This window comes from Sander vitreus, chromosome 2, assembly GCF_031162955.1.
Source record: "Sander vitreus isolate 19-12246 chromosome 2, sanVit1, whole genome shotgun sequence".
NCBI lineage: Eukaryota > Metazoa > Chordata > Actinopteri > Perciformes > Percidae > Sander > Sander vitreus.
Window position 1 is genome coordinate 27613505 of NC_135856.1, and position 24626 is coordinate 27638130.

The window sequence follows — 24626 nt, forward strand, 5'->3', positions numbered from 1 at the left end:
AACTGTGCGTCCCACATCCCGGGGCATGTGGGAAATTGAGTTTGTTGTGTGACGTTACATTGTAGTAAGCCAACGTTACAGGTAGATAGCTGTAGTTGTAGCTGAGATAAACATTAACGAGGAAAGCTTGACCAGAATATTAATCTGCTCGTTGTCTTGTTTTTTACCTAACGTGTCTGAATATATTTTCCTTTAAATTAACATTTTAAAGACCTTGGACACAAACTGCAAAGAGCATGTTTTAACAGCAGGGGGAGAGCGCATGCAGCAAATGATGTGGTCTGCCTCTGATGACAGCCGAGGGCCCGGCCCGCACAGTGGATCAGTCTTTCCGGGGTTCAAACAGCAAGTCTAGTGTGCTTCAGGAGAGTCGAGGACCATCGATGATAAATTGGTATAATATTTATATGCAACGTTTGCATTAACAGCAGGCCCACTGCCTTTCAGGAAGAAGCACGGTGCGACACGACAAAAAGGAGTTCAGTGAACTAACGTTACTATAACGGCTAACAGTTCGCAGCTAAAGAGTTAGCCACGACCGCACACAGGTAACGTTAATGTTAACTAAAGTTGTGAGCATCGTCATTCCCTTGTGGCGTTGAGTTACATATATGGCGGAATAGTAAAATACCGTTAACCATTTAAAGTGCTTTTATTTAAGTTTGTCATAGGTTCGTTATCTTCTGTTAAGCTAGGTTAACGTGGTTAACGTCAGCAAACGCGTCAACGGCTTTCATACATTAAAAGTAGTAGACAGCTTTAAGCTAACTGACTGGGAGGTGAAACTACAGAAATTTTTGTTGAATGCTTGCTTTTCAAATAGCCTTAACCATGCAATATAACAATAACACTTCATTAAGTTATATTAATGTTATGTGTCGTTACTAGCATGTATAAGTATTTTATCATTTGGACACCATCGCGAGTCAGGTGACTGTGCTGCAACAGGTAATTGTTCTGTTAAACGTGAGAGCTAGTTCCGGTGTGCAGTGTTACAGAGAAACAGAGCAAACATTGTGACAACAGCACTGTTGTTTGACGTGTCAACTGTATATATAGTCGCACCCACGTCATTTCCCATCTAGCTTAATGTCACTAAAGTACCAAACCTAACTCAGTAATCACGATAGAAATGGGTCATATTTTCCTGCAGGGAGCTGAAAACCTGGAAATGAGCACCTTGCCTTACCAGCTAACAGAACAGTATGCAATTCAAGTGTATTTGTAGAGCACAAACTCGTACAAAATCCAGTCATAGGCTTTACAAAGTGAAAACCCTTCAATGAAGGTAGCTGGAAGTGGCCTTTCTCTTTGCCTAATTTGTAGGGAATGAGCCAAAATGAAAACAATTGAGTTTGCCTATTTGTGTGTATGGATGTTTTATGTGGGGGGGTGTATGTGCTTGTGCTGTATGGATGCGTCCATGTTTCATAGACATGGCTAGTGTACACAGTGTGCAAACAAATGTCCAATTTGGGAACAAAGTCTATCTGTCCTACATACTTTCATTCATTCACAGTAATAATGCATTCATATTGTTCTTGTGTTGTACAAAATGAGCAAGGAGATTTGTCATTCCAGCTACATTCTTAAAAAATAGAGTCACAACATGGGAGGAAAAAGTAAAAAAATATATTTTTATCAAGCGCTTTCACCCAGATGCTTGAAGTCTGTGAGGTTTCTGGTAAGACCATCTAAACAGCAGCAAGTGTTATAAACAACCTTCTGGGGTTTTCAAATATTGTCAAAGACTTATCTTTAAGGAAAAATGAATCCTTAGCCCAGACTTGAATGTAATGATAATATATTCACATACAGGCACAAAATGGGGGTATACTTGTATTGCACTCCTTTATTGTACTGTATTAGTGCACTATGAGCAGTTTACTAGCTTCGTAGGACCTATTTATACCCTTTTATCTGTCTGTTTTCAGGTATGTCTGAAGTTAGTCTTGAGGCTGAATCGGGGAAGACCTCAGCCGAGGACTCTCAAATGGATTTTGAGGAGGCTGACAAAGCAGAAGAGAGTTTGAGGGAGGATGTAAAACAGGCGAGTGTAGACAACAGTAGGGGAAGAAATGACCGAGATGATGTGCTGTACGACATTGATATTGACAGCGCAGAAGAAAATGCAGAAAACGGTGACACGGCTATTCAGAAGGAGGATGAGGGCATTCAGAGAGAGAGTGTGATGAAGACATGCAGTGATGCTGCACACATGTCTGACAGTGTAGAAAATGGGGGACACGAGACAAATCGTCATGTTGAAACGGCTGAAACACCAGAGGAAGGTGGAGATTCTCCCACTGAAACAAAGGTGATATTTACCTTCACTTTGGACACTTTTTTCTAGCACTTCCTCATTGTGCTCTTGTTCATGTTGCTGTTTCGATCTTCACTTGCTGTCGTGGTGGTGGTCTCTTTCCAATGTGATCATTGAGTATTAGATTGAATTTAGTTGTAAAGCTTTACGTGATATAATCAACTACATGAACCTGAGTTATAGCCGTAAAGAGATTGTTTGTTTGTTTCTCCTTGGTAGATGTGTTTTAGATTTCATTCTGCTTTGCTGGAGGTTTTTAGGAATATATAGCTGGTGTAGCTGTGTTGATGGTGCAGTCGGTGGCTTTCTTTCTTTTACTTGCGTGTTGCTCTGCGATGTGCCTTGTGTGTTTGGGGATGATCAAGGCTTCATCCACTTCCTCTGCTTTGTATACATGCTGGCCTATCTCAAAGTGATTGTTGAGAAGGATTTATCTTACATATGCTGTTTATTTCTATGCAATCTATATGTATATTATTATAAAGTGTAAGTCAAGTATACACTTCTCTACGTTTTCGCCTTCTTTTGTTGGACACTGACTCATTGTGTGCAAGTGACATGTACTGTACATGATGTTTTAATGATGCCAGTTCCTTTAAATGTTTCCCTGTTTGTAAGCTGGGTAGAGCTTTTGAGTTCTACACGCTGTCAGGCAGTCACATGGTTTGCTAAGTGAAACGGATTTGGACTCCTGGCTGCACATTCTCAGGCAGTCCCACATTTCTTGTGTCGTTGGAATGTGTGACTCCTCAGGCTGTCGATTCACATTCGCTGTCTCGGGCTCAGTGCCAGTATTGTACATCAAATTGCACAAATTTAAAATCAAAAATGTCTTCTTTTTTTTTTTGTAAACCCTTTTCATTTAGTAACCCTAAATGCAGCACAGTTGTAATCCAGAATCTCTAGATTTTACTTAAAGATACATTTTCCGTCCTTTTTGCAGCTTAATCCCGGCATTGTGGTGTCACGTTCTGCTGTAGTTTGAGAGACAAGCCATGATTCCTTCCTCTTCATCTGACGCAGCTAATTGGACAATTCGTTTATTGTTGTAATCCTTCCTCCCACGTCTTGTTAGCTTGTATCCAGGATACTGAACTGTAGGCAACGGCACAAGATGACTTGCCATATCTTGCCTTTTCATATGCTGCATTAATTTTCAGCCACTTTATACTCTCAGTGCTCCTGTAGACTGATATTAGCAAGCTTCCTTGCAGAATGTTTGCAGATGTTAAATTGGATATTTTTTGCTCTGAGACCCCCTGATCATCTTGGATTACATGGCTGAATGAGTCCCATTAGGTTTCGCACAATAAAAAGAATCTTCTATTGAGATACATGGATAGCAACAGCCACAGCTAAATTAAAAGAAAACAAACTGCTGGTCAGCAAATGTTGTTACAATCGGTGTTAATTTACGCTCTGTTTGTGAAACGCACGTAATCCGAGACGTGCCTCTACCAGACAGCCTGTTTAAACTTGATGTCAGTGCATGTCTGTGCTGATCTGCCTGCATGCAGGCGTCATATTGCCTTTTAAGTATTTATGTGTTTGTCACATGGCACAACACTCAAAGTAAAGTCTTTATCACACGTACCCACATGAAGTCTTCACTTTGGTCTTTTTAATAGGTTATATTCTGGTTCAGCAAATCAGAAATATTTGGTTCTGGCTTTATAAAGAGATGGTTTGACTTCCAGAGAGTCAACATCCTAACACGTTTAAAGCGTTCTTCTCCGAGACCAGTTTTAACCCTTTTATAAACACACCTTACAGTATCGGATGACACCCTGTGATCAAAGCAAAATACTATCTTCATGTATTTGCAATAGATGACCCACCTTTTTAGTGACTTAAGACTTTAGTTAAAGGTGCCCTGCCACACGTATTACATTACTTTGTGGTAATGTCTGAAGCTCTACCATGGACTCTGTAACATTTTTTTGTGTGGAAAAAATGCCTTGGTTACCTTGTTTCAAGCCATTCTAGCGTGGTATAGAAAGCCTGCAGGAAGACTCAGCTCAATTTGTGCTAGTTCTCATTAATATTCAACAAGCTAAGCTGCTTGACTCTAATTGGCTACCAGCTAGCCAATGAGAGCCTGGCTATCAGCATCCTTTACCCAGAGCAACTGGGCGAGCTCATGAATAGTAATGAGCTCAGACAACACCACGTCAGACTGACCTTCTTTTGTAATTGGCCTGATTTCTCCGCTTATTTCTTTTCAGTGGCTAGAGCTGACAGAGGAGATAGCAGTTCATTTTCACATTCACCACATAACACAAACACATATGGACCGAACATATTTCAAGAAATATATTTTAAACAGGTTTTGAAGAAGCTATCCGGTTATGTATACTGTATCGTCTGATTAATTGTTTTTTAGTATTCTGTCAATGGGACTGTGTCCGAGGACACTAAGTTCTACTAATTTCATTCAATGTCAGAGTCTGAACTAGAGTCAAATATATTAACCCAGTATAAACCTGGTTGTTAGTGAGTAAACACATCATTTACAAAATAAACTGAAACCAAACATGCTAGCTTCACATATGAAATGTGTTCATGGATTTTAAACTCACTTTTTAGCTCGCAGAGTAAACCTGCTTAGTCAGTTTACGTAGACGAGACCCAGATCTCATTACTTGGTGATCCGGTAGCCATTTGCATTATTTAGACATTGGTCAAGGTCCACCCATAGTTGAAGGATCTTGTTCAAAGATTCAAATCAGATTTTATTGATTTAAAATACATGTTTTCAGTGTTAACCCCTTCGCCAGGCGTGTCACTAATCCACATTAACCACCTTTACACTGTTACTCCCAGAGCTTGCATGTAAAGCTTCATAGTGGTTTAGGTCAGTGTCGTAGTTCTCACACAGCTGTATCTTCAGCCTGCAACTACAGGCAGCCAGTCTATCATAGGCTAAACAAAACTGATGTTGGCACAAACTGTTGTCTCCACCCCGTGGCTTGCTACAAGCCAGCATGCAAATGTGCAGCTAAGCAAGCCAACGTGTCGCCGTGTCATCATAATCCACAGGAACAACCAAGAGGGACCACGGTTTGTCGTTTTTTTATAAAGATTATAACAGGTCTCTCCTCGTGATTGTTAATTATATTCAAGGTCAAGAGAGAATTTTGTTCCATGCATGTTCCTGCATCACAGGATTTTGAGTTTAACCACAAAATGACCCGTTATAAAACATGACAGACAGGGTTTAATGCGGTCTGAAATAAATGATGTCACTGTAACACACAAAGCCCTGTGTTTGCAAGGAAACTCTGACATGAACATGGCAACTGGAAACCAGATATTGTATACAAAGCATTGCTATGGCGAGCAGGCGATGTTAGAGATAACTAGTTGATTCCCTCTTTTTGCATAGCCTAATGGGTGGCAGCACATAATATAAGATGTGTTCAATACGCCGCTAAACCAAGAAAAGGGGGGAGATGGTGAAATGCTCTTGGTAACAGATTCCATACTGCTGTGTTTAGTAATTAAACAGAACGGGTGTTGTAAAATAGGGGAGTGTTGAAATCTAATTGCTGTCAGTTGTTGCACAGGAACTTCAGATGTCCTGGTAAATGCTGTAATACTGTAACGTAACTGACTTATAGCTCATTACGCTCTCCACCCTGTCCTGGAAAAGGGCAGATTCACCCGAATACAGACTTACGTTTTGTACACACTCTCTGGGGTGGGGCAGTTTGGGTGAAATCAGTGTAACAGTGGATGTTACAATATGTTGCAGATATTCTAATGTTTAAACTCAATCAAAAATGTTATCACCAATGTATATACTCACTCTGAAATCACACTGCCATGCCATCTCTACGTAATATCCACAGAACTATTATTATCGGTATTAAATCCCGGCCCAGGCCAATCATTTCCACCATGGCGGTGTCCACAAGATGGCAGCCCGCAACTGTTGCGCCCACGAGTGGATCCTGACTCCTTTTTTTTTATGTGCAACCCCCACCTCAAATATCTAATCATAATGCTGAATGAAAAATATTGTAACAGTTTAAAAAACATCCCGAAACACGTGGGATGTTTTGAATATGCAGAAAGTTTTGAACAATACAGGAGATGAATTAATTAATTAATAATAATAATATAGTAATATATTTATACATAAATGAAGACATTTTCACCATAACTTAATGCAGAAAAGGCACACATTGTTGCAGAATTCACCAGAATGCAGGAAGTCAAGTGAATTTCCTTGGGGGGCCCAGCCCAAGAACCCCCCGGGTTAGAATTTGTTCCCCCAATGATATACCAAATGGCCTCGCAAGATAGGGGAGATTTCCTCCCGCCCCCCTCCCCCGAGCTTTAAAGAGTAACTTGCTTCATGTCACCCTCCTCATTACAGCAAAGCACAATGACTGAGGAGTTCCATAGAAGCTCAGCCGCTGAGATCCCAGTCACCAGCAACGGAGAGCTGGATCAGAGCCCTGAGTCCGTGTTCCAGAGGGTAAGTGCTTTGTTGTGAGAACAGCACAGCATCTCTCAAAACTGTATAATTGTCTCAGACAATGGACGCCTCCTGGCTTCCCAAACAAAGCCTTGACTATGTCCTCAAAGTCATCGGTTGGAAGATTGTGTCCCTAACAACACTATTACCCCTCGTTATGATGTAATTGGCTCGACATAAAACATTAATAACTCTACTCCTGGATGAAATTTAACGGTGCAAACAAACAAAATTGATGTCTTTGGCAATGTATGCAAACGTAGGGCTGTAACCAGCAATTATTGTCATTACAAATGAACCATCATTGTTTTCATTTAAATTGTGTCTGTGATATATCAGAAAACAAAATGCCTAATCAAATTCCCTTTTTTTATTTTATTTCATCCAACAGTCACAAAGAAAAGCATAGAATCTTTACATTTAAGGAGCTGGAACCAGCAAATGTTTGGCTTTTCTTTTTTGCTTGAAAATAAACTCAAACAATTAACGAATGTATCAATATAGTTGCAGATTCATTTTTGTCGACCCGTTTTTAAATGAAAATTCAAGAAATTGTTGCCGCTCTACAAAAAGGTTTAATTCCATGTAGCGGCGACGTCCTCAGACAGTCGAGGCGAGATTCTTCTGCAGTGAAGTCATTTTGATGGCGACCTCAGGGTGCCCTCTCTTTCTCATGCATGTGCCTGTGAGCCAGCAGTGCTTCCAGATGGCCTGCTGTTTACCTCTAATAGCCCACAGTCACACTGACAGTCTGGCAGGGTGGATGCCACAGCCACAAGAATGTACGCAGCCTCAAAATGTTAAATCTTTAAACAGCTGGCTCAGGCATTGAATGTAAATGCATACACAGGTTTATACAGTGCACCACATAGCTGCTGTTTGCTACTTTAGGGTCGCAGTGAGTTGACTTCAATCATTAGTGTGACAAATGTTTGCTTCTACAATCAACCATTCCCCCCCAATCGGCCATTCATAACAATACAGTAGCAGCACCTACACCAAACTTATGGTTCTCTTCTGTTTTGTAACCCTCTCAACCTTCAGTTTTTAAATTATATTAAAGATTAAATAAGGGGTGCCTGGGTAGCTCACCTGGTTGAGCGTGTGCCCCATGTACATGGGCTCAGTCCTTGCCCTTTGCTGCATGTCATTCCCTTCTCCATTTTGCTTTTTTCTAATTTTTTGGTGAACCCAAAATGTTTAACACACATACAGAAAGTGCAGAAAGTTCCCTGTCTTTGCTGCATGTCTGTTAATATAATCCCTGTTTGAATATTTTTCACAGGACTCCTACCCCAGTGTCCCCAGGGCCCTAAATCTTTCAGAGTCCTGTGTCACCTCCAGCAACTTTGCTTCAACAACAGAGGGCATCATTGAATCAGGACCATACAAAGGTAAAACATTTTCACTCCCTGATTTTTTTGTTGTTTTTTTTCTTCCCCCCGTGGCTCTCCTTGTTTTGTGTATGTACCATTTCCCAGCTCATCAAACTAAATGTGATGACGCAGGGGTTGATGCATAGACTGTACAAGTGAAGCCAAAACATTTTGATCGCCCCCTTGTGGCTGGCTGCAGTACAGGTCATAAATCCCGCCCCTGCCATGTTAGTGGATGGGACACGGGTCAAACAAAAAAAAAAAAAAAGTACATGTCAAATAAGTTTTTCCCAAAGATGGTTTCTGTCATCTTAGGTAGTTGTTATCACACTGATGTTTGTTCAAGTGTTTAATTTTCTGATGAGTTTGTTTTGTATTAGTTATTTGATGCTATAAAAACTGGGTGAAACTTCATGATTGACAGCTGTGATTGCTTCGCGATTGGTCGGGCGGGTGTACGGGCAGAACTTTGATACCGCGGCTCCACCACCCTATCACTACAAACGTGCTCTGGGTTTATTGGCATTTCTTTAAACCAATCACAATCGTCTTGGGCGGTGCTAAGCGTTGGACGCACTAAAGGTGCGTCTTCAAAATCGCATCGGGAAGGAACTTGTTTTGGTGGATCACGTGTACGTTCAAAAGTTGTTTTAGTCGTGCGAGAGAAAACTCAGATTGGACAGATAGTCTAGCTAGCTGTCTGGATTTACCCTGCAGAGATCTGAGGAGCAGTTAACCATAGTCCTCAGAAATCCACCGGAGTTTAGAATTCCAACACAAAGAAAGGGGAAGGTAACGGACATCTGGCCGAAAATGAGGGACATCCAGCGGAACCTCCGGCAGCACCGGAGCAATCCCGTCAATCAATATAGACTACTACTGCACAGACTTGGCTCCAAAATGACAGGATGGCAGCGCCTGTATCTGGGATATTTTGGCTTCACTTTTCTACAGTGGTAGGAAGTAGAGACTCGTGTCCGTTTTTATATACAGTCTATGTGACGGAGATGCTCATCATAAATGTATCATGCCTTGTAACATTTTTTTGTATTGCTTTGCAGCATTCTGTGTTTACACAGCAGTCTTTCTCTCCATGTATTCACAGTGCTCCACTTTTGTCTTTTATTGTCTGTGAAATTTGAATGTGTAAAGGTGGACATCCAATTGAATTTAATGAGTTTCCTCTGATCTCCAGGTTGTAACCCTCCTTTCCTTTTCATCATCATGCCCTTGTTACAAATGCAAATAAAAATCTCTGCATAGAGTGGTGAGCTGTTGTAGCCCATTTACCATGATGTTGCCATGGTTATTTCCCATGTTCTTTACACTGGTTGAGGTAGGCTTTTGTTCATTAACACATTGATCCTGCAACATAGACAGCCACCGTGATTTAAAAAAGGAACATGCAAAGGAAATCTACATCAGTGAGAACTTCCCCCTTATACTTGTGCAGGCTGGATGGTGACATACTAATGAATCATAACTCTGAATATCTCCCAGGGTCAGCAAGCCTGCCCACGTCACCCGTGACACCTGTAGCTCCCAGCTCGGCTGTTGCTAGCCGCCTGGCGCGCTCTTCCAGCGATAGTCAGGCTGAGAAAGGTACCAGCAGCGATGGAGTACGAATCAGATGATACTGAATGGTCACCATTTGCACACGAAATTAACCGCAGTGCTATTGTACCTTCTTCTTGGTTTTCATCGGTTTCTTAGCTGCTGCTTGTTCCCACAGGCTGTGCTCCATTCAGAATCAAACCTTTCTTCTTCTCCTTTCTTGTTTGTTGACTCTCCAAACTTAGTCTTCACATGAGTCTGGGCTAACGGAAGTAGTTTTCTGCTTTGCAGTGGCTAATGATGCGTCTTTACACACCCCTTAAAGTCATTTTTGGCTTGGAAAAACAACTGCTTTCACAATTCATCTGAGTGGGTTTTTCTGCTTGTAACCTTTTGTCCTTGCAAAAGTTGGCATCCATAGTATCCCATGTTTTCTGTCTATGGAGTCCCGAAACTGACAAAATGTAATAAAATGTTGTCAGACAAGTCAAAAATATAACGGAATACATCTTTTTTATTTTTTGTGAAATAATTAAACTGGAGTTTAAAAAGAAATATTTTTCAGCTAATGTTAGCTACCTCGCTGAAACTAACTTTCTTCATAAAACTACAGCCGTAGAGCGCACGCAGTTTTAATCCTCTATATGTTGCAGAGTGTTGTAGCGTCACTGTGTAAACTCTTGTAATAGCTAAATAATTTTAACTGGGAAGCAAATGTTTCTTTTATACTTCATTTATTTAACTAAGAGTATTATTTATTGATGTATTCTGCTATATTTTTTGACTTGTCTCATATCATGTTAACTATATTTTGTCTGTTTCTCGGGCTTAGTACCTTGCAGCATTTCCCCTCTATGCCGAAACCACAATAATGCACTTTTCCTCACTTTTACTGCGACTGTTTAAATAAAAAAATAAAAAAGGGGTAAGTCATGACTAATTGTATTTTAATGTTCATTTTGATTTAAATAATCCTAGCTGCCATCAGCATCCTCTAATGCCTTAAATTTAGTATTTGGTCTGTGTTGAAGTTTCAGTGTTAACATGTCAATCTCATTACACTGTTGATGATTATAACGCTTGAATCGTACCTCCCTAATTTTCACCACAGCTCTCTAGCCCGCAAATCTATAAACGTAATCACCCACTAAGTGAATGACTTGTAATTGTCCAGGCGAGATGAATGCACAGCCAATGAGTGGAGCGGTGGTCCTTTCAGATGACTTGAAGAGCCCAGCCATGGAAAAACTGGACCTAGTGAGAAAGTGGAGCATCAACACATATAAAGTAATCCTCTCTGTCCTTGACGTCTTTTTATGTCCCTCCTCACTCTGCTTCTTCTCCCAGCCTTGAGGCCTTTTGATGGTTCTGCGGAGGCTCCATGCAGAGCTTTCGCCGTAGCCTACTGACTTGTGCGTTGAGCCGACGTGTGTGTGTGTGTGTGTGTGTGTGTGTGTGTGTGTGTGTGTGTGGGAGAAGTGAGAAGTGAGAGAGTGACGGCGATTAGCTCCGGAGCGAGTAGCGACTCTAGAGTCATAGTGAGAGAAACAAAGTGTCTCCCCTGTGTTTTCTGACCACGGTGGGAACTCTTTAGCAGGAAAAGTTAATCCTCTCCTTGATTTCATGTTGTTTATGGAGAAGGAGAACCAGCAAATGAGTCGGGGGAAATGCAACGCTACCAAGCCACGGCCGCGCGGCGTGCGTCGCTGCGACGTGTAGTTACATTTTTCGAGAGGTGCCCGTCAGGCTACGTCGTAGGGTCCGGTGTAGACGCAGAGGGGTCTGCGGGGGTACGCCGTTGATTCTACGCAGAAGCATAAAAAGGCCTTCAGTCTGTCTTTTTCTTCTCTGTTTATTAGGATGTTGGCAGAAAAGTGAACTATACCCCAAACTGACAGACACAACTGATTGATATCTTCTCTTGTTTTAGACGTTGTATTTTGGCTCCACTCTGTCCCTCTGATTGTCACTTTCACAGTCTCTCTGCTTTTTCTCTTAAGTACAGCAGCACCTCCCAGCAGTCATTCCTGATACTTTAAAATGCTGCTCTGTCCTCTGCAGTGTACCAGGCAGATCCTGTCGGAGAAGCTGGGTCGAGGCTCGAGGACCGTGGACCTGGAGCTTGAGGCTCAGATCGATGTCCTCCGCGACAACAAGAGAAAATACCAGAATGTAATCAAGCTGGCTCAGACCCTGGCCAGTCAGCTGTCGCAGATAATGCAGACGCAGAGGCAGCTGGGCGACGCATTCGCCGACCTCAGCCTCAAGTCACCAGAACTGCATGTGAGTACATAGATGCACTGTAATCAATCAGATTTGGTAGGATAAACGGGAAGGGGCGTGTTATCATCCTTACTTAGTCCGAGCAAAGAGTCATAAAATAATGCAGAATATGTATTGACGCGTGTGTCGTGTGCTGGGCAAACCGTGCTGTTTACCGACTCTACTCTGATCCCTTAGATTACTACTACTACTACTACTACTAGCAAGTTAATGGCTTAAAAGACAGTAAAGACTCCACGTTTCAAATACCAAGTGCATTCTAGTTTATATGTGAGTATATACAGTACAATTACTGCACATCATAGGAATATACGTATGAACAGTATGTTATATCTCAGTTGTTGTCTCAGATGTTCTTTTGGGAACATTGTACTATTCTGCAAATTTTATTTTTTTGAAACTATTATGAGGAGTGGGTTTCTCCATAGGTTAAATGTTTGGGTTACACTTTACTTGAAGGTATCTACATAAGAGTGACATGACACTGTCATAAACGTGTCATAAACATTATAAACAAGTCATAAACGTTTATGACATAACGCTTCTGTCATTAAGTGTCATTCGGTTTTTGTCATGACAAGTTAGGGTTCATGTGTCATGTCACTCTTAAGCCCCTGACACACCAACCCGACGGCCGGCCGACCGTCAGCAGAAAAGGTCGGTCTGATCAGTCGGCTCCCCGAGGTCCAAAAAGTGCCTCGGAACACACCAAAGCAACGCCGACTTGAGCGTACGTAATACGTCTCCATAACAGCAGCCGGCGCTAATCTGTATTGTCGCCCAAAAAAAGAAAACCGGCTGCTGATTGGACGAACATGTCACGTGGGTCTGACTGCTCCCGGATTTTTCAACCGGGCTTCATTCGGAATACGATCTCATATTTTACGAAGATTGTTCACCGAAACGTGTTTCTGAAAACATTTTAAGTGAGAAATAGGCCATGCAGTTGATGAATCTGTCTTCATTTCAGATCGACATAGGTCAGTTTAAAAGGTTTTCGTGAGATTTTGAGAGGCTTAGTCACGGTCATCCCGCTTGTCATTTCCGGGTTAGCACTCCACCAATCAGATTGATCATGGGAGTCTGACTGCCCGTCCTCCGACCCAGCAAGTCAGGTCGGCCAAAATGAAGGCAGACAGCACGGAACACACCGAACAGACTCGAGTCACTGACCTTACCAGACTGTCCGACGGCCGATTATCGGGTTGGTGTGTCAGGGCCTTTATGTAGATACCTTCCAATAAAGTGTTACCAATGTTTGTTTAATTGACAAGGTGCCAAAAAAATTTAATTTTTTACTCATATAGTTTTAATATCGCTAAAACCCCTGTATATACTGTATACTAAACTGTATGATGCTGGCACCTGCAGTTGCTTTAGTCACTGTGAACAACGGTGCACAATTCAGTGAGATGACTTCAATTAGTTTGGCTCTTTTCTTTAGGAGGAGTTTGGTTACAACGCTGACACCCAAAAGCTTTTGTCCAAAAATGGAGAGACACTGCTGGGTGCCATCAACTTTTTCATCTGCAGTGTGAACACACTCGTGGACAAAACAATCGAAGACACCATGGTTAATATCAAACAGTATGAATTTGCCAGGTAGGTAATGCATGTGTTTATTGTGCCCGCGCAACATCTCCAAACCGCAAAAGACTATTTAGCCATATGGATAAAATGTTTCAGTCCTGGCTGGATCTTTTGTTAGTTATCAGACAGCATTAGTAGCCTTTATTTAGTAGACAGTTCATGCAAAAACAGAACTAGAACTTAAACAGAACTTGTTTCTCCACAGAAAGAGTGTCTACTTACTCCTAACATGTACACTCTCATTCAGGCAGTTAATTGAATAATGCAACCTGTACAAAAATATTATAAGCATACATATAAAGCAATGCATATTAAAGGATTCTTGTGGACTTTTCTTATAAACAAACATCCAGTGTTATTCACCAAAATGCATTGTAGCGTATTCTTGAGGTCTAATAAAGGCATTGAACAAATGTTCTCATTCATAAAACATTTCAAGGATTACTTTTGTCTCCTGTTGATTTTTAACAGTCTTGCACATCATAATGTATACACCAGGGCTGTAGTACTCGAGTCCAGACTCGAGATGCTTTTCTGTTGTCTCAGACTCGTCTTGGACTCGTTGTCATTTGGACTCGGACTTGTCCCGGACTCGGTCATTGGACTCGCCAAATATTCTAGTTCTGTCAGGTCCATTAAGTCAAGAACAACGCAGACAAGAAAAATGTTATTGAATAAATTGCGAATTAAATTTGGTGGTATGGCTCTGTTCAGAGGAGTCCACTGACCTTTCATGAGCACCATGAAAGAGCAGAGAGTCAGGGGAGCAGCAGCAGCAGCAGCATTAGGGGACGCTCACACAGTTTAAGACTGGGAGAGCTAAACTATTCCCCCATAAGAACAGAGCGGCAACGATGACATAGAAGCGTATGTCACGTTATACACGACCTGGTGGAGCTGGGGAGGAGGTGGGTTGCATAGATGCGAGCAGCAAGCAGTTAAAAGCAAACTAAAGCAGCTTTAAGTAGGGCGCCCTGTTAGAGTGTAGCAATTTAGCAGCGAAGGGAGTTGACCAGCTGATGCGCTGATGCAGATCAGCTGCTACAGATCAGCTGCTGCAGCTCAGCTGATGCGACCATGTTGTTGGCCAAAAGCGGTTAGCAGCGTCTTGACTACTTGGCCTGCCAGAACTGACACTGACGCTCAATTTGGTCTCAACCGAGTCCAGCACTATATGCTTTTGTTCTAAAGTAACTTCCTCCTTCAAAACAAAACCATTGATGAAGCGCCCTTGTTCAGAAAACGGGTATTAGTTTGATTCAAAATCCATCTAGAACAGGCATTGAGATTGGTCGCCTGGTATGTGCATGGCTGCATCATATACCTCAATCATCAGGTATCAATCATTTTCATTTTGGCCACAGACACAATGTCAGAGAGCACTTTGTACTATGAATTCTTCAGGACAAGTAATAAGTTCAAGAATGGGAACATTTCCATTTTATATTTTAAATAAATAATATGGCCAAATGTGATCCTTGCTTTCTACGATCTTGACTTTGTCTCCTTTGGACTCGGTCTTGACTTGGACTTGAACCTCTTTGGACTTGGACTTGACTCGGTCTCAACTGGTCCTGGTCTTGGACTCGACAAAGGTGGACTTGACTACAGCCCTGGCATACACTCACATTGCATATTTCTGATACTGTTAAATAACACCGGACATCTAGGGTTGAGTATGACGCGTACCGTACAGATTTGGAGGAGTTGAATCTGGGGCCACGTGACGCCGCCGCCATGCCCAAGATTGAGTACTGCCAGCAGCAGTTCCAGATCCACCGCGAGAAGTACGAGAGGATGCGGAACGACGTCTCCGTCAAGCTGAAGTTCCTGGAAGAGAACAAGGTCAGCTAGAAACTTGCTCTGGTCGAGATGGCACCAACCTTAATGGCTTTCATTGTGCTCACCATCTCTTTGTTTACTTTTCCTGCTCCCAAACAGGTGAAGGTATTGCATAACCAGCTCATCCTGTTCCACAACGCCATAGCCGCGTACTACGCTGGAAACCAACAGCAGCTGGAACAGACACTCAAGCAGTTCCACATCAAGTTGAAAATGCCAGGTGGGGACAGTCCATCTTGGCTGGAAGAGCACTAATCACTACTTTCGAAGCCACAGAGGCTCAGTTTGACAGGAAATGTCAAATTCTACAGAAACTACAGCTAGCAGAAACAACTCTACTGTCGCTGCCTTTATAACTTTCAGAACTGTAAATCTTTCAACTCAATACAAAAAAGGAAGGAAAAAAAAAAAAAAATCCTCCCAGAATCTGTTTTACACTTGTTATATCATCCTTTTCATCTTGCAGTTATTTGAAATCATGGGAAATGCACTTTTATACTGTTTGACAAATCTGTTGAACAGGAGTTGCTGCAGCAAACACATTTGGAAACAGTAAATGGCTTTTTGTATTCCAGCATATGAATGTTGTATCCCAGCACGGCGGACATGTTGGCTCTGTAAGGGCAGCTACGGGATCCAAAACACTGCCGTCTCACCTATTATTGACATTACTCTTATCAGCTGACTGAGATGTGGATGAATGCTTTTTGAAAGACTAATCGGGAAGCTTCAGGACACTGAATACGAATTCTCTCACGATTTGATTTTAAACCTGTTGTGATAAACGGGGCTATAGCGTCATTCCGATTCATGAATCATGCAAACTGGTCATTTTAACCAGCAAACTCTGATTAAAGTGGTAGTTTGGCATTTTAGGAAATACGCTTATTTGCTTTGTTGCTGAGAGTTTCTTTAATACAAGGCTACAGCCAGCAGCCGGTTAGTTTAGCCTAGCATAATGACTACTAACGGGGGGCAGCTGCGGCTAGCCGGGCTCTGTCCAAAGGTAAAAAACATTCTGCCTACCAGCACCTCTAAACCTCACTAATACAAAAACCAAAATAAAAAAAAATCAAATCGTGGTTTAATCTAATCTTTGGACAGAGCCAGGCTCAGTGTTTCACTCTGATTCCAGTCTTTATGCTAAGCTAACCATCTGCAGGCTGTAGTTTAAGATTTAATCTTCTCATCTAACTCTCGGCAAGAAACCAAATAGAGTATTTCCCAAAATGTCAAACTATTCCCTTGAATTGATCTGTTAAAACCATACTGATCGCCGTTCACAACAAATCCTGTATGTTGGTATGTTGACACAGTGCTACTTTTAATCAATATCACCCTTTGTTTTTGTTTTTTAGCATTCCCTTGTTTTGTTTACATTCATGGCATTTGACTGACTGGGTAAAAGTGTTGATTCTCTTAGATTCCAGAGAAAATGTTGGACCAGCCTTATGTGACTAAATGTGCCTTGAGTTCTTGAATGAGTTCTTCTCTTCCCCTCCGTGCTTTGATATCTGGTCTTGCTGTTGAAAACCAACGCTCTCACTACCAGTTTTTTCGGGACCAACTCTTGAAGGAAGAGAATGGACCACACACCCATGCACACACACTCAGAGTACAGTTAAAACCTGTACAACTGTAAATGTTAACACACTCCAGGCAACACAAACACGATGGCTGTGTTACAAAATACTCCAGTAACGTTCAGAAAGTAAATATATTTTAAAACTTGCTGTTCTCAAAGATATTTATCCATATTGCACATGTTCACATTTATGCATTTGAGACTAATTACTTAAGAACTTGTAAGTGCTGTATGATATGTAAGGTGACAACCAAAATACGATTAACTTGAGAAACCTTTTGTAAATTTGAAAGAACAGCATCCTTTATCTGAGCTGCTAACGGTTTCTTTCATTGGGCTACATAAAAGTATATTTTTTAAAGAGGACATATTGTACCCTGGTATTGATAACCAGCTGTCATGTCCTCAATTTGTACTTTCCCTATGGCTCGCCATAGCAGTTTAAGAGTGCGAGTCTTGTACAACAATCTAATGTTTCCCTGAAATAGATCAATATATATATTTGTAATTTTCTCTATTTTGCCTTTGAATATGTAGTTTATGATCAATGCTGCCATTTGGCTTTGATTTAGTTTTGTTTTCCTGAAGACCTACAGAATGATGTGCTAGTGGATCTCTACCTTTTGTAATAATGAAACATTAACAAATGTTGAGTTAATAAAAGGATTCTGAATGTTTGGGGAAAATAAAAGTTTCTTTTCTTTATGTCCAGACGTGTTTGTAGTAGCAGCTTGTATGAGAAGTCACCACCAGGGGCCAACAAAGAAATATGAAATACGAGGTAAATCCTTATACAGTAGTACATTTGGCTAACAGGGCTACAGCAAGACAGATACAGATGTCCTCACTGAGGGGGTAAGAAAAGCTTATGGCATGCCCTATGAGAATTTACAATTATAATTCAAGTAAATCTTTTCTGCATTCATCCTGTTTTTTGTGTTCCTTCCTAGAAATACATCAGTGGTTTATAGGCTGTTGTTGACATATCGGTTCAAATTGACTCGTGTTTACTTCCAGGTGGTTTTAGGTTCCCCTTTAGGTTTTCATCACAGACCCACAACACCCACGGGTATACATTTGACAGGATCTGGTTAATCCTCAGAAAAGCCTTGTGGATGTTGATCACAGACTCAGTGATCTGTGTTCTATCTGTAACTACATTTCGATTCAAATGTGGCAAAGCAAATAGATTTCCTTTAACCAGACTTACAGCAACAGTCGAATGTTTCTCAGTGGAAAGGGATCATGGGACACAGCAGTTCTAAGATGTCAAATCAAACATGAATATAAGAATTAAAAACAAACAAAAGTACCTGCAATTTAAAAATTATAATAATGGTAATATGACTGGAGGACAATATATCTTATCCAATTAAAGTTTGTCTGATTTTTCTGAACACTATCTCATATGTGCACTTTTTTCCTTAGAAAGTGTACCTCCTTTTCACTAATGTCACCCTTCAGTACATCCCTGACTCATCTTTCATATTTTTCCACACTTATTATGTAGCAGGTAGCAGTGATGTTGTAATAATACAGTGTAAAAAATATTGAATTATAAGTAAAAGTCCCACTTTCACAAAACTAAACAAGTATTAGCAGCAAAATGTACTCAAGTATTGACATTTAGTCACTTTTTGCTGTTTTATCCCCAGTTTGGGGGATTTTCGAGCGTAGAAATGATAAACATAATCATGGAAAAAAATGAACAGAGAAATGTTTGCAAAATTGTCTAAAGCTCTTAGCCTGGAAATCCAGACCCAAATCCGAAAGATTAAGGGTCTGGCATTGAGTAATGAAAATGACCCAACTCGAGGGGCGGCACCAAGCATGCATTTGAAAATCTCACTGCACGCAATTAGATAACACTACGACCAATCACAACAATACACGGGGTGACGTATCCAGAGGCCCATACTCTTATGCTGCGTTCCAGGCAACCTGTAACTCGTGTTTTCACAACCCTCTACCCGTGAAAGTGCCCTGGAACAGCAGTCAAACCCGTAACTTACTACTCGTGAACTCGTACTCCCAGTTACAGTTTTGACGTCACACACACATAAACAACAATGGTGACCCCTGTTGATGCTGTACAGACGCCGGTGATTAACAGTGACAAATAAATAAACATAAACAGGCAATGTAAAGTAATTTCCGAATTATAATCAAAACAATACACATACAATTGTGTACTACTACAGGTTATGTTTATTAAATGAAGCCCAAAATATGTCACGACTAGAAATCGCTAGTATCAGCTAGTGCTAGCTAACGTCAGCGTTAGGTAGCCGCTAGCTAACGTTAACGTTAAGTAGCCTGACCTGAACCCTGCCAATGGCACAATGTTTAGCTAGCCAGCTCGTGACTTTGCCTGGAACGCTACCAAGTCGTGAGTCGTGACTTGAAGTCGTAACTTACAGGCTAAAAATTGCATCTGGAACTCAGCATTAGCTACCAGCGGCGCTAACTGGTAGATTAAACTGTTGTCATCTGTTTAGCTCGCCTCTGGCCCGCCTATATCAGATACACCGATGTGATCGGTGCAGCTCGGCTACAAGGGCATAGTTAATGAGCATCATAGTGACTCGCTGAGCAAATTCAAATTGTGCTCTCGTGAGAACTCTGGATTTCCAGGGTATAAAGTTCTTGCACTATCATCAACATCAAGCTAAAACCAGGCTTGTTTATTCCTGAAAAGTTGACAATTTGGGGATGGCAGTAAAATCTGAATATAGTTCGGCCATATAAATGTTGTGATGAAAGTACCATACTTCCCTCAGAAATGTGGTGGCATAAAAGTTAAAATTTGCTTAAAATGCAAGTTACTGTACTAGAAGCCTATATCAAAACTGGTGGAAGAAGTATTCAGACCCTTTACTTAAAGAAAACAGCAAGACCTAACATTTACAAGTCCTGTATTCAATATTGTACTTGAGCAAAAAATACAGAAGTATTATCGAAAGTACTGTATCGAAAACATTCAAATGGCTATTACTAATATATATCACATTGTTTAATTAATATTACAGATTAGCATTAATGTTCACATGGCATTTTACTGCTGTAGTTGGTCATGGTGGAGCACATTTCAACTACTGTCAGATTAATGGAGTAGTAGGCTAGTTGAGTAAAAAGTACAATATTTCTGAATATTTCTGAAATGTAGTGGAGTACAAGTGTAAAGTGGTATAAAATGGAAATACCCAAGCAAAATATATCTCAAATTTGTACTTGAGTAAATGTACTCAGTTACTTTCCACCACTGCTTAAACCTTATTAAAAGTACCTGGTTGCATGAACCCACCTGAGTATACCACTGGTGGCAGTCTTGTAATTGCACCAGCTGGTTGTGGCGCGCGCAGGAGACGCGTGAACGCGCCTGTTCCACCTGGCCCAATCACGTACGAGGAAGCTCACTACACCGCCGTCTGCTGCTGCTGCTGGTGCTGGTGCTGCTGGTGGTGAGTGTCTGCACTGTTTGTGCTGCAGCTCGGCCAGGACACCTCCACCAGTTCACCTGACTGGCTGGTAACCTGAAATAAAACAGATTTTCTCCTCTGAAAAGTATCGACCACTAACTCTAACGGTGTCGGAGCGCGTTGCGTGTCCCTCCCGGCGAGCCCTCTCATCCCCTCGGTAAGTCAAGCAGGACTGTACCGCCGCATCATTGTGTGTGTGTGTGTGTGTGTGTGTGTGTGTGTGTGTGTGTGTGTGTGTGTGTGTGTGTGTGTGTGTGTGTGTGTGTGTGTGTGTGTGTGTGTGTGTGTGTGTGTGTGTGTGTAACGAGCTGCTGCAACTGCTACGAAAAGTCATTGAGTGTGCATGTTAGCAAAGCAGATTGCATTTAACCTTCCTAATACTGTTTTCTTTAAACCTTTAAGGTGACAATAGAAGGTGTCTTGCAATGCAGTTGAAGTCCAAAATGACATCCTAATGATGATTGTGTGTAGTTTGAGGCCTGAATCTGTTGCTCCACTGTACTGTGTGTTGGCAATGTAAACACCAAGGAAACATTAGCTTGTTTTAAGTATTTTAAAGTTTTGATTCAACAACTTGATTATATCAATAATTTACATTGTAGGCTCTCAGCCTACAATGTAAATTATTGCACAATAAATTAAGAATTTTGTAACTAAAGGTGTAAATCTCTGTCAAGCAAATGCATTGTAAGGTAAAAAGAGTAATAGACATACAATGCCTAAAAAAAGTGTCAATCCCATTTGGAAGTTTTCATGTTTTATTGTGTTACTGAATCAAACATTTAATGGGGCTTTTTTGACACTGATTAACAGAAAGACAATATGTCAATATCAGAATACTTTCATAGGCGCTGTAGTTATATAGCCTAGTAGTTAGCGTTAGAGGTTTTTTTAATGTTGGAGTAACAATTTCTAGTTGTCACTTTCAGTTAATGAGCCTATTTGCAGAGGACTGAAGCTTATAGGTTTTGCTTAATTGGTAGTTTACCTACTTGCATGATCCATAAATATTGTATTTGGGCTGGATCTAGTTTGAAATGTTCCAATATTAGTGCTATATGTTTTAGTATTTGATAACAATGTCATACTTTTCCTAATGCTTAAATATAAATAGTTTTCCTTCAAAATCCTTGTTTTATTTAACAAAAGTAGCCAAAGTCCTCATATTAAGAAATGTATTTTCACAGCCAGTCTTACAAGACTTTTCCTAAATAATGCAGTTTTTTTTAAAATTGGCAATAACTTTTGATTTAATTCAGGAACTCTCTGTCCAAATAAGAAGTAAACAAAACTACGGATCTGATGAGACATTTGATGCTACTCTACGGTTTTTGATGGTGCTTCGGATGGATCTGGTTGCTACCACAAACTAGTTAGAAATGCAGCCCTATATATTTGATGGACCATTGTGGTCTGTGTTGTGTGGTTGATGTTTCAGTGTTGCGGTGGTTGTTGTGGATTCACATACAGAACTTAGGCTACCCTTTTTAGTTCACCGTGTATGGCTTTATAACGCTGCCCCTGTTGGTTTTGTTCTGCGCCTCAGACCCCGGCTTCCCTGGCTTTTGTACACTACTATACATGCTGAGATGAATTAGAGGGCAATCCATTCAAGTGTTGGGAACAATACCCATGTGGAAAAAAGGGTTTCTCCCCGGGTCAGGTCAAGGGAGAGGGTGGTGTCACCCCTCCCCACCCCCCCTCTCCCGGTTGCTGTGGAAGCCGAGAGTAACATGGAAAACTCAATTCTCTGACGTCATCCCAGAGGAGGAAGATGTTGGGGGGGCTTGATTTATTTCTGTGGGAGCAGGAGAGGGGCTGAATAGTTGTTGCCAACTTGGGTCAACTCGAGTGGTCTTTATTGCCTGATAATCTGTCCTTGTCTTATAAATTCAATTTTAGTCTTCAATGAAAAACGGTAAAAAAAAACTCCGAAAAACCATAACAAAAGACCATTACAGCATCCTTGGTTTGGTTGCATTCCTTTCTCTTATGTCAAGCCCCAAACTCCCACCCCTGTTACCCCCCAAAACTCTTTAATAAAGAAAATGAAGCGACAGTGACAACAACTGACACATCTTTTCTGCCCAAAAAAAGGATTCGGGGCTAAAATAAAAACACAAATATACAATGTTACAATACTTGTCTCAATAAATATTGTTTAGGCGATTAATGAATATTGCTCAGTGGCTCCTGTGTTGTGTTTTGCAAGAGTCTGTAATATGATCCGTGTACATGCGCTGCCTGTAAGTAGTGTTTCGTGGTATTAAAGTGTATTCCAATGAAGCCTGCTGACTCTCTGGGCTCTTGGGCAAACCCTTTTCCCCACCGCTATGTAAACATGTTTGCATCCCCGCCATGTTGCCCCGCTGTTATCTCTATGGTGACCAGAACACCTGCTTTATTCGTCACCTTTGTATATCATAATAACCTCACTCAGGATCTGTTGGTTTAAGCCAAGTCGAGTCGTTTTTTTTTTTTTTTTTTTTAACTAAATCAAAGAGTACGTGTGTTGTTCTTTCTCAGAATGCTGTGATTAATCTGTAAGCTTCCGCTGTGTAAGACTGTGAAAGCCCAGAGGTACAGCGAGATTTGCCCAACGCTGATCTTGGCACCAGGCTCAGGTTGCTGAAGCAACAATTGGAGAGCAGAGCCAGAGGTGATGCAGACGCAGTGGTCTGCTGCAGGCCAGACACCGATCACCCGGTGAACAAAGGAACAAACAGAAGAAGAGTCAAAGCTCTGTTTTTAATCCATAACCTCACAGATGGTGCACTCTGTCCCATCTCATCCCTCCTTCTTGTCATTACTTCCCCTGAATGGGTTTAGTTTCACCTGGTTTACGTTTTCTCTGGGTGAGCAGTGCCTTTGTATCTTTTATTAGGTGGTTTTGTTTTGTGATCTTAAGGGCAATATACGTACGTACGTCTGGAAAATGCTTGTTTGAAGCTGCCCCGTCATTGTGTGGGATAGCGTTGTTCCTATTAGAAGAGGGCCATATGATACGATGGTATATGTCCTTTTATCTATATATAGACACAAAGATGTATAAGTTCAGGAAACACGGAGCAACATATTTGTGTCCGCCTGACAAGTTGAAGTCCAATGTTCCCTCTCCTTATAGTTCTGTTTTGGTCTCCACCAACCCCTGAGGGAAACGTCTGGCTCTTTAGCAGCTAAATGCTTCACTGTGTTCACCAGCTATATGTAGTTGCTAATTTTGCCTGTCCGTCGTTTGGTGGCGGGCAGATGGTGCGGTTTGTCAGAACATATTTTAAGAAGAATATTTTTGTGTGGCATTTTTAGGCCTTTATTATTGACAAGACAGCTTAGACGTAAAAGGGGGAATGACATGCAGCAAAGGGTCGCAGGTCGGAACCGAACCCATGGCCGCTGTGTCGAGGACTGAGCCTCAATTCAATTTTATTTATAGTATCAAATCATAACAAGAGTTATCTCAGGACACTTTACAGATAGTAGGTCTAGACCACACTCTATAATTTACAAAACCCAACAATTCTAGTAATTCCCCCAAGAGCAAGCATTTAGTGCGACAGTGGCAAGGAAAAACTCCCTTTTAGGAAGAAACCTCGGACAGACCCAGGCTCTTGGTAGGCGGTGTCTGACAGTGCCGGTTGGGGGTGTGATGAACAATGGCAATAATAGTCACAATAAAGATACTGGAAAAATGACCAGAAATAATAGTTGTAGTAATTCCTGGCATAGCAGGGTACTTCAGGGCGTTACAGGACGTAGCAGGGCACAGCAGAGTATAGCAGGGCACAGCAGGATGTAGCAAGTTACCCAGGCGCCCTCAGAACACATTTTAAAGATAAGCATTGTGTTGCCAGTTTATTAGGCACGCCTAGCCAAAACAAATGCAGTCTCATAGAACAGTCCGGCGATACATCCTGCCCTCGTAAAGGTTATAATGTTAACTCTTTGTCAAAACTGTTGTAGGGAGGTGTTGTTTTAAAGTGGCCATATTATGAAAAAACTACTTTTTCTGGGATTTGGGGAGTTATTTTGTGTCTCTGGTGCTTCCACACGCATACAAACTTTGAAAAAATCCATCCATGCTGTTTTGAGTGAGATACGGTTTCTGAATATG

General features: G+C 41.3%; 2 protein-coding genes across 7 annotated transcripts in view; both read left to right on the forward strand.

Moving 5' to 3' along the window:
• The first annotated feature begins 65 nt into the window (after positions 1–65).
• On the forward strand, positions 66–17741 carry arfip1 (ADP-ribosylation factor interacting protein 1 (arfaptin 1)). 6 transcript variants are annotated; one of them, XM_078263616.1, is made up of 10 exons: positions 68–548; positions 1935–2317; positions 6705–6806; positions 8092–8200; positions 9683–9784; positions 10911–11023; positions 11798–12019; positions 13464–13621; positions 15280–15454; positions 15551–17741. In XM_078263616.1, exons 2-10 carry the CDS (start codon positions 1937–1939, stop codon positions 15704–15706), a joined length of 1518 nt encoding a protein of 505 aa, XP_078119742.1. In that variant the 5' UTR covers positions 68–548; positions 1935–1936; the 3' UTR covers positions 15707–17741. The 6 variants fall into 6 exon arrangements, with proteins under 6 accessions (XP_078119769.1, XP_078119742.1, XP_078119751.1 ...); XM_078263625.1 differs by having other exon boundaries at positions 68–394; XM_078263643.1 differs by lacking the exon at positions 6705–6806 and having other exon boundaries at positions 66–548.
• Positions 17742–20470: 2729 nt separating this feature from the next.
• The window catches only part of fhdc1 (FH2 domain containing 1), a 42784-nt gene continuing 38628 nt past the window's right edge, over positions 20471–24626 (forward strand). The window contains exon 1 of the mRNA XM_078263673.1: positions 20471–20672. The gene's annotated coding sequence lies outside the window, so the exon portion shown is untranslated. The remainder of the gene's footprint in view (positions 20673–24626) is intronic.

Coding starts and splice junctions, on each gene's coding strand:
- arfip1 (XM_078263616.1), top strand. CDS start 1,937: ATGTCTGAAGTTAGTCTTGAGGCTGAATCGGGGAAGACCTCAGCCGAG. Junction 11,024..11,797: donor GGAGCATCAACACATATAAA/GTAATCCTCTCT, acceptor TGTCCTCTGCAG/TGTACCAGGCAGATCCTGTC. Junction 12,020..13,463: donor TCAAGTCACCAGAACTGCAT/GTGAGTACATAG, acceptor TCTTTTCTTTAG/GAGGAGTTTGGTTACAACGC.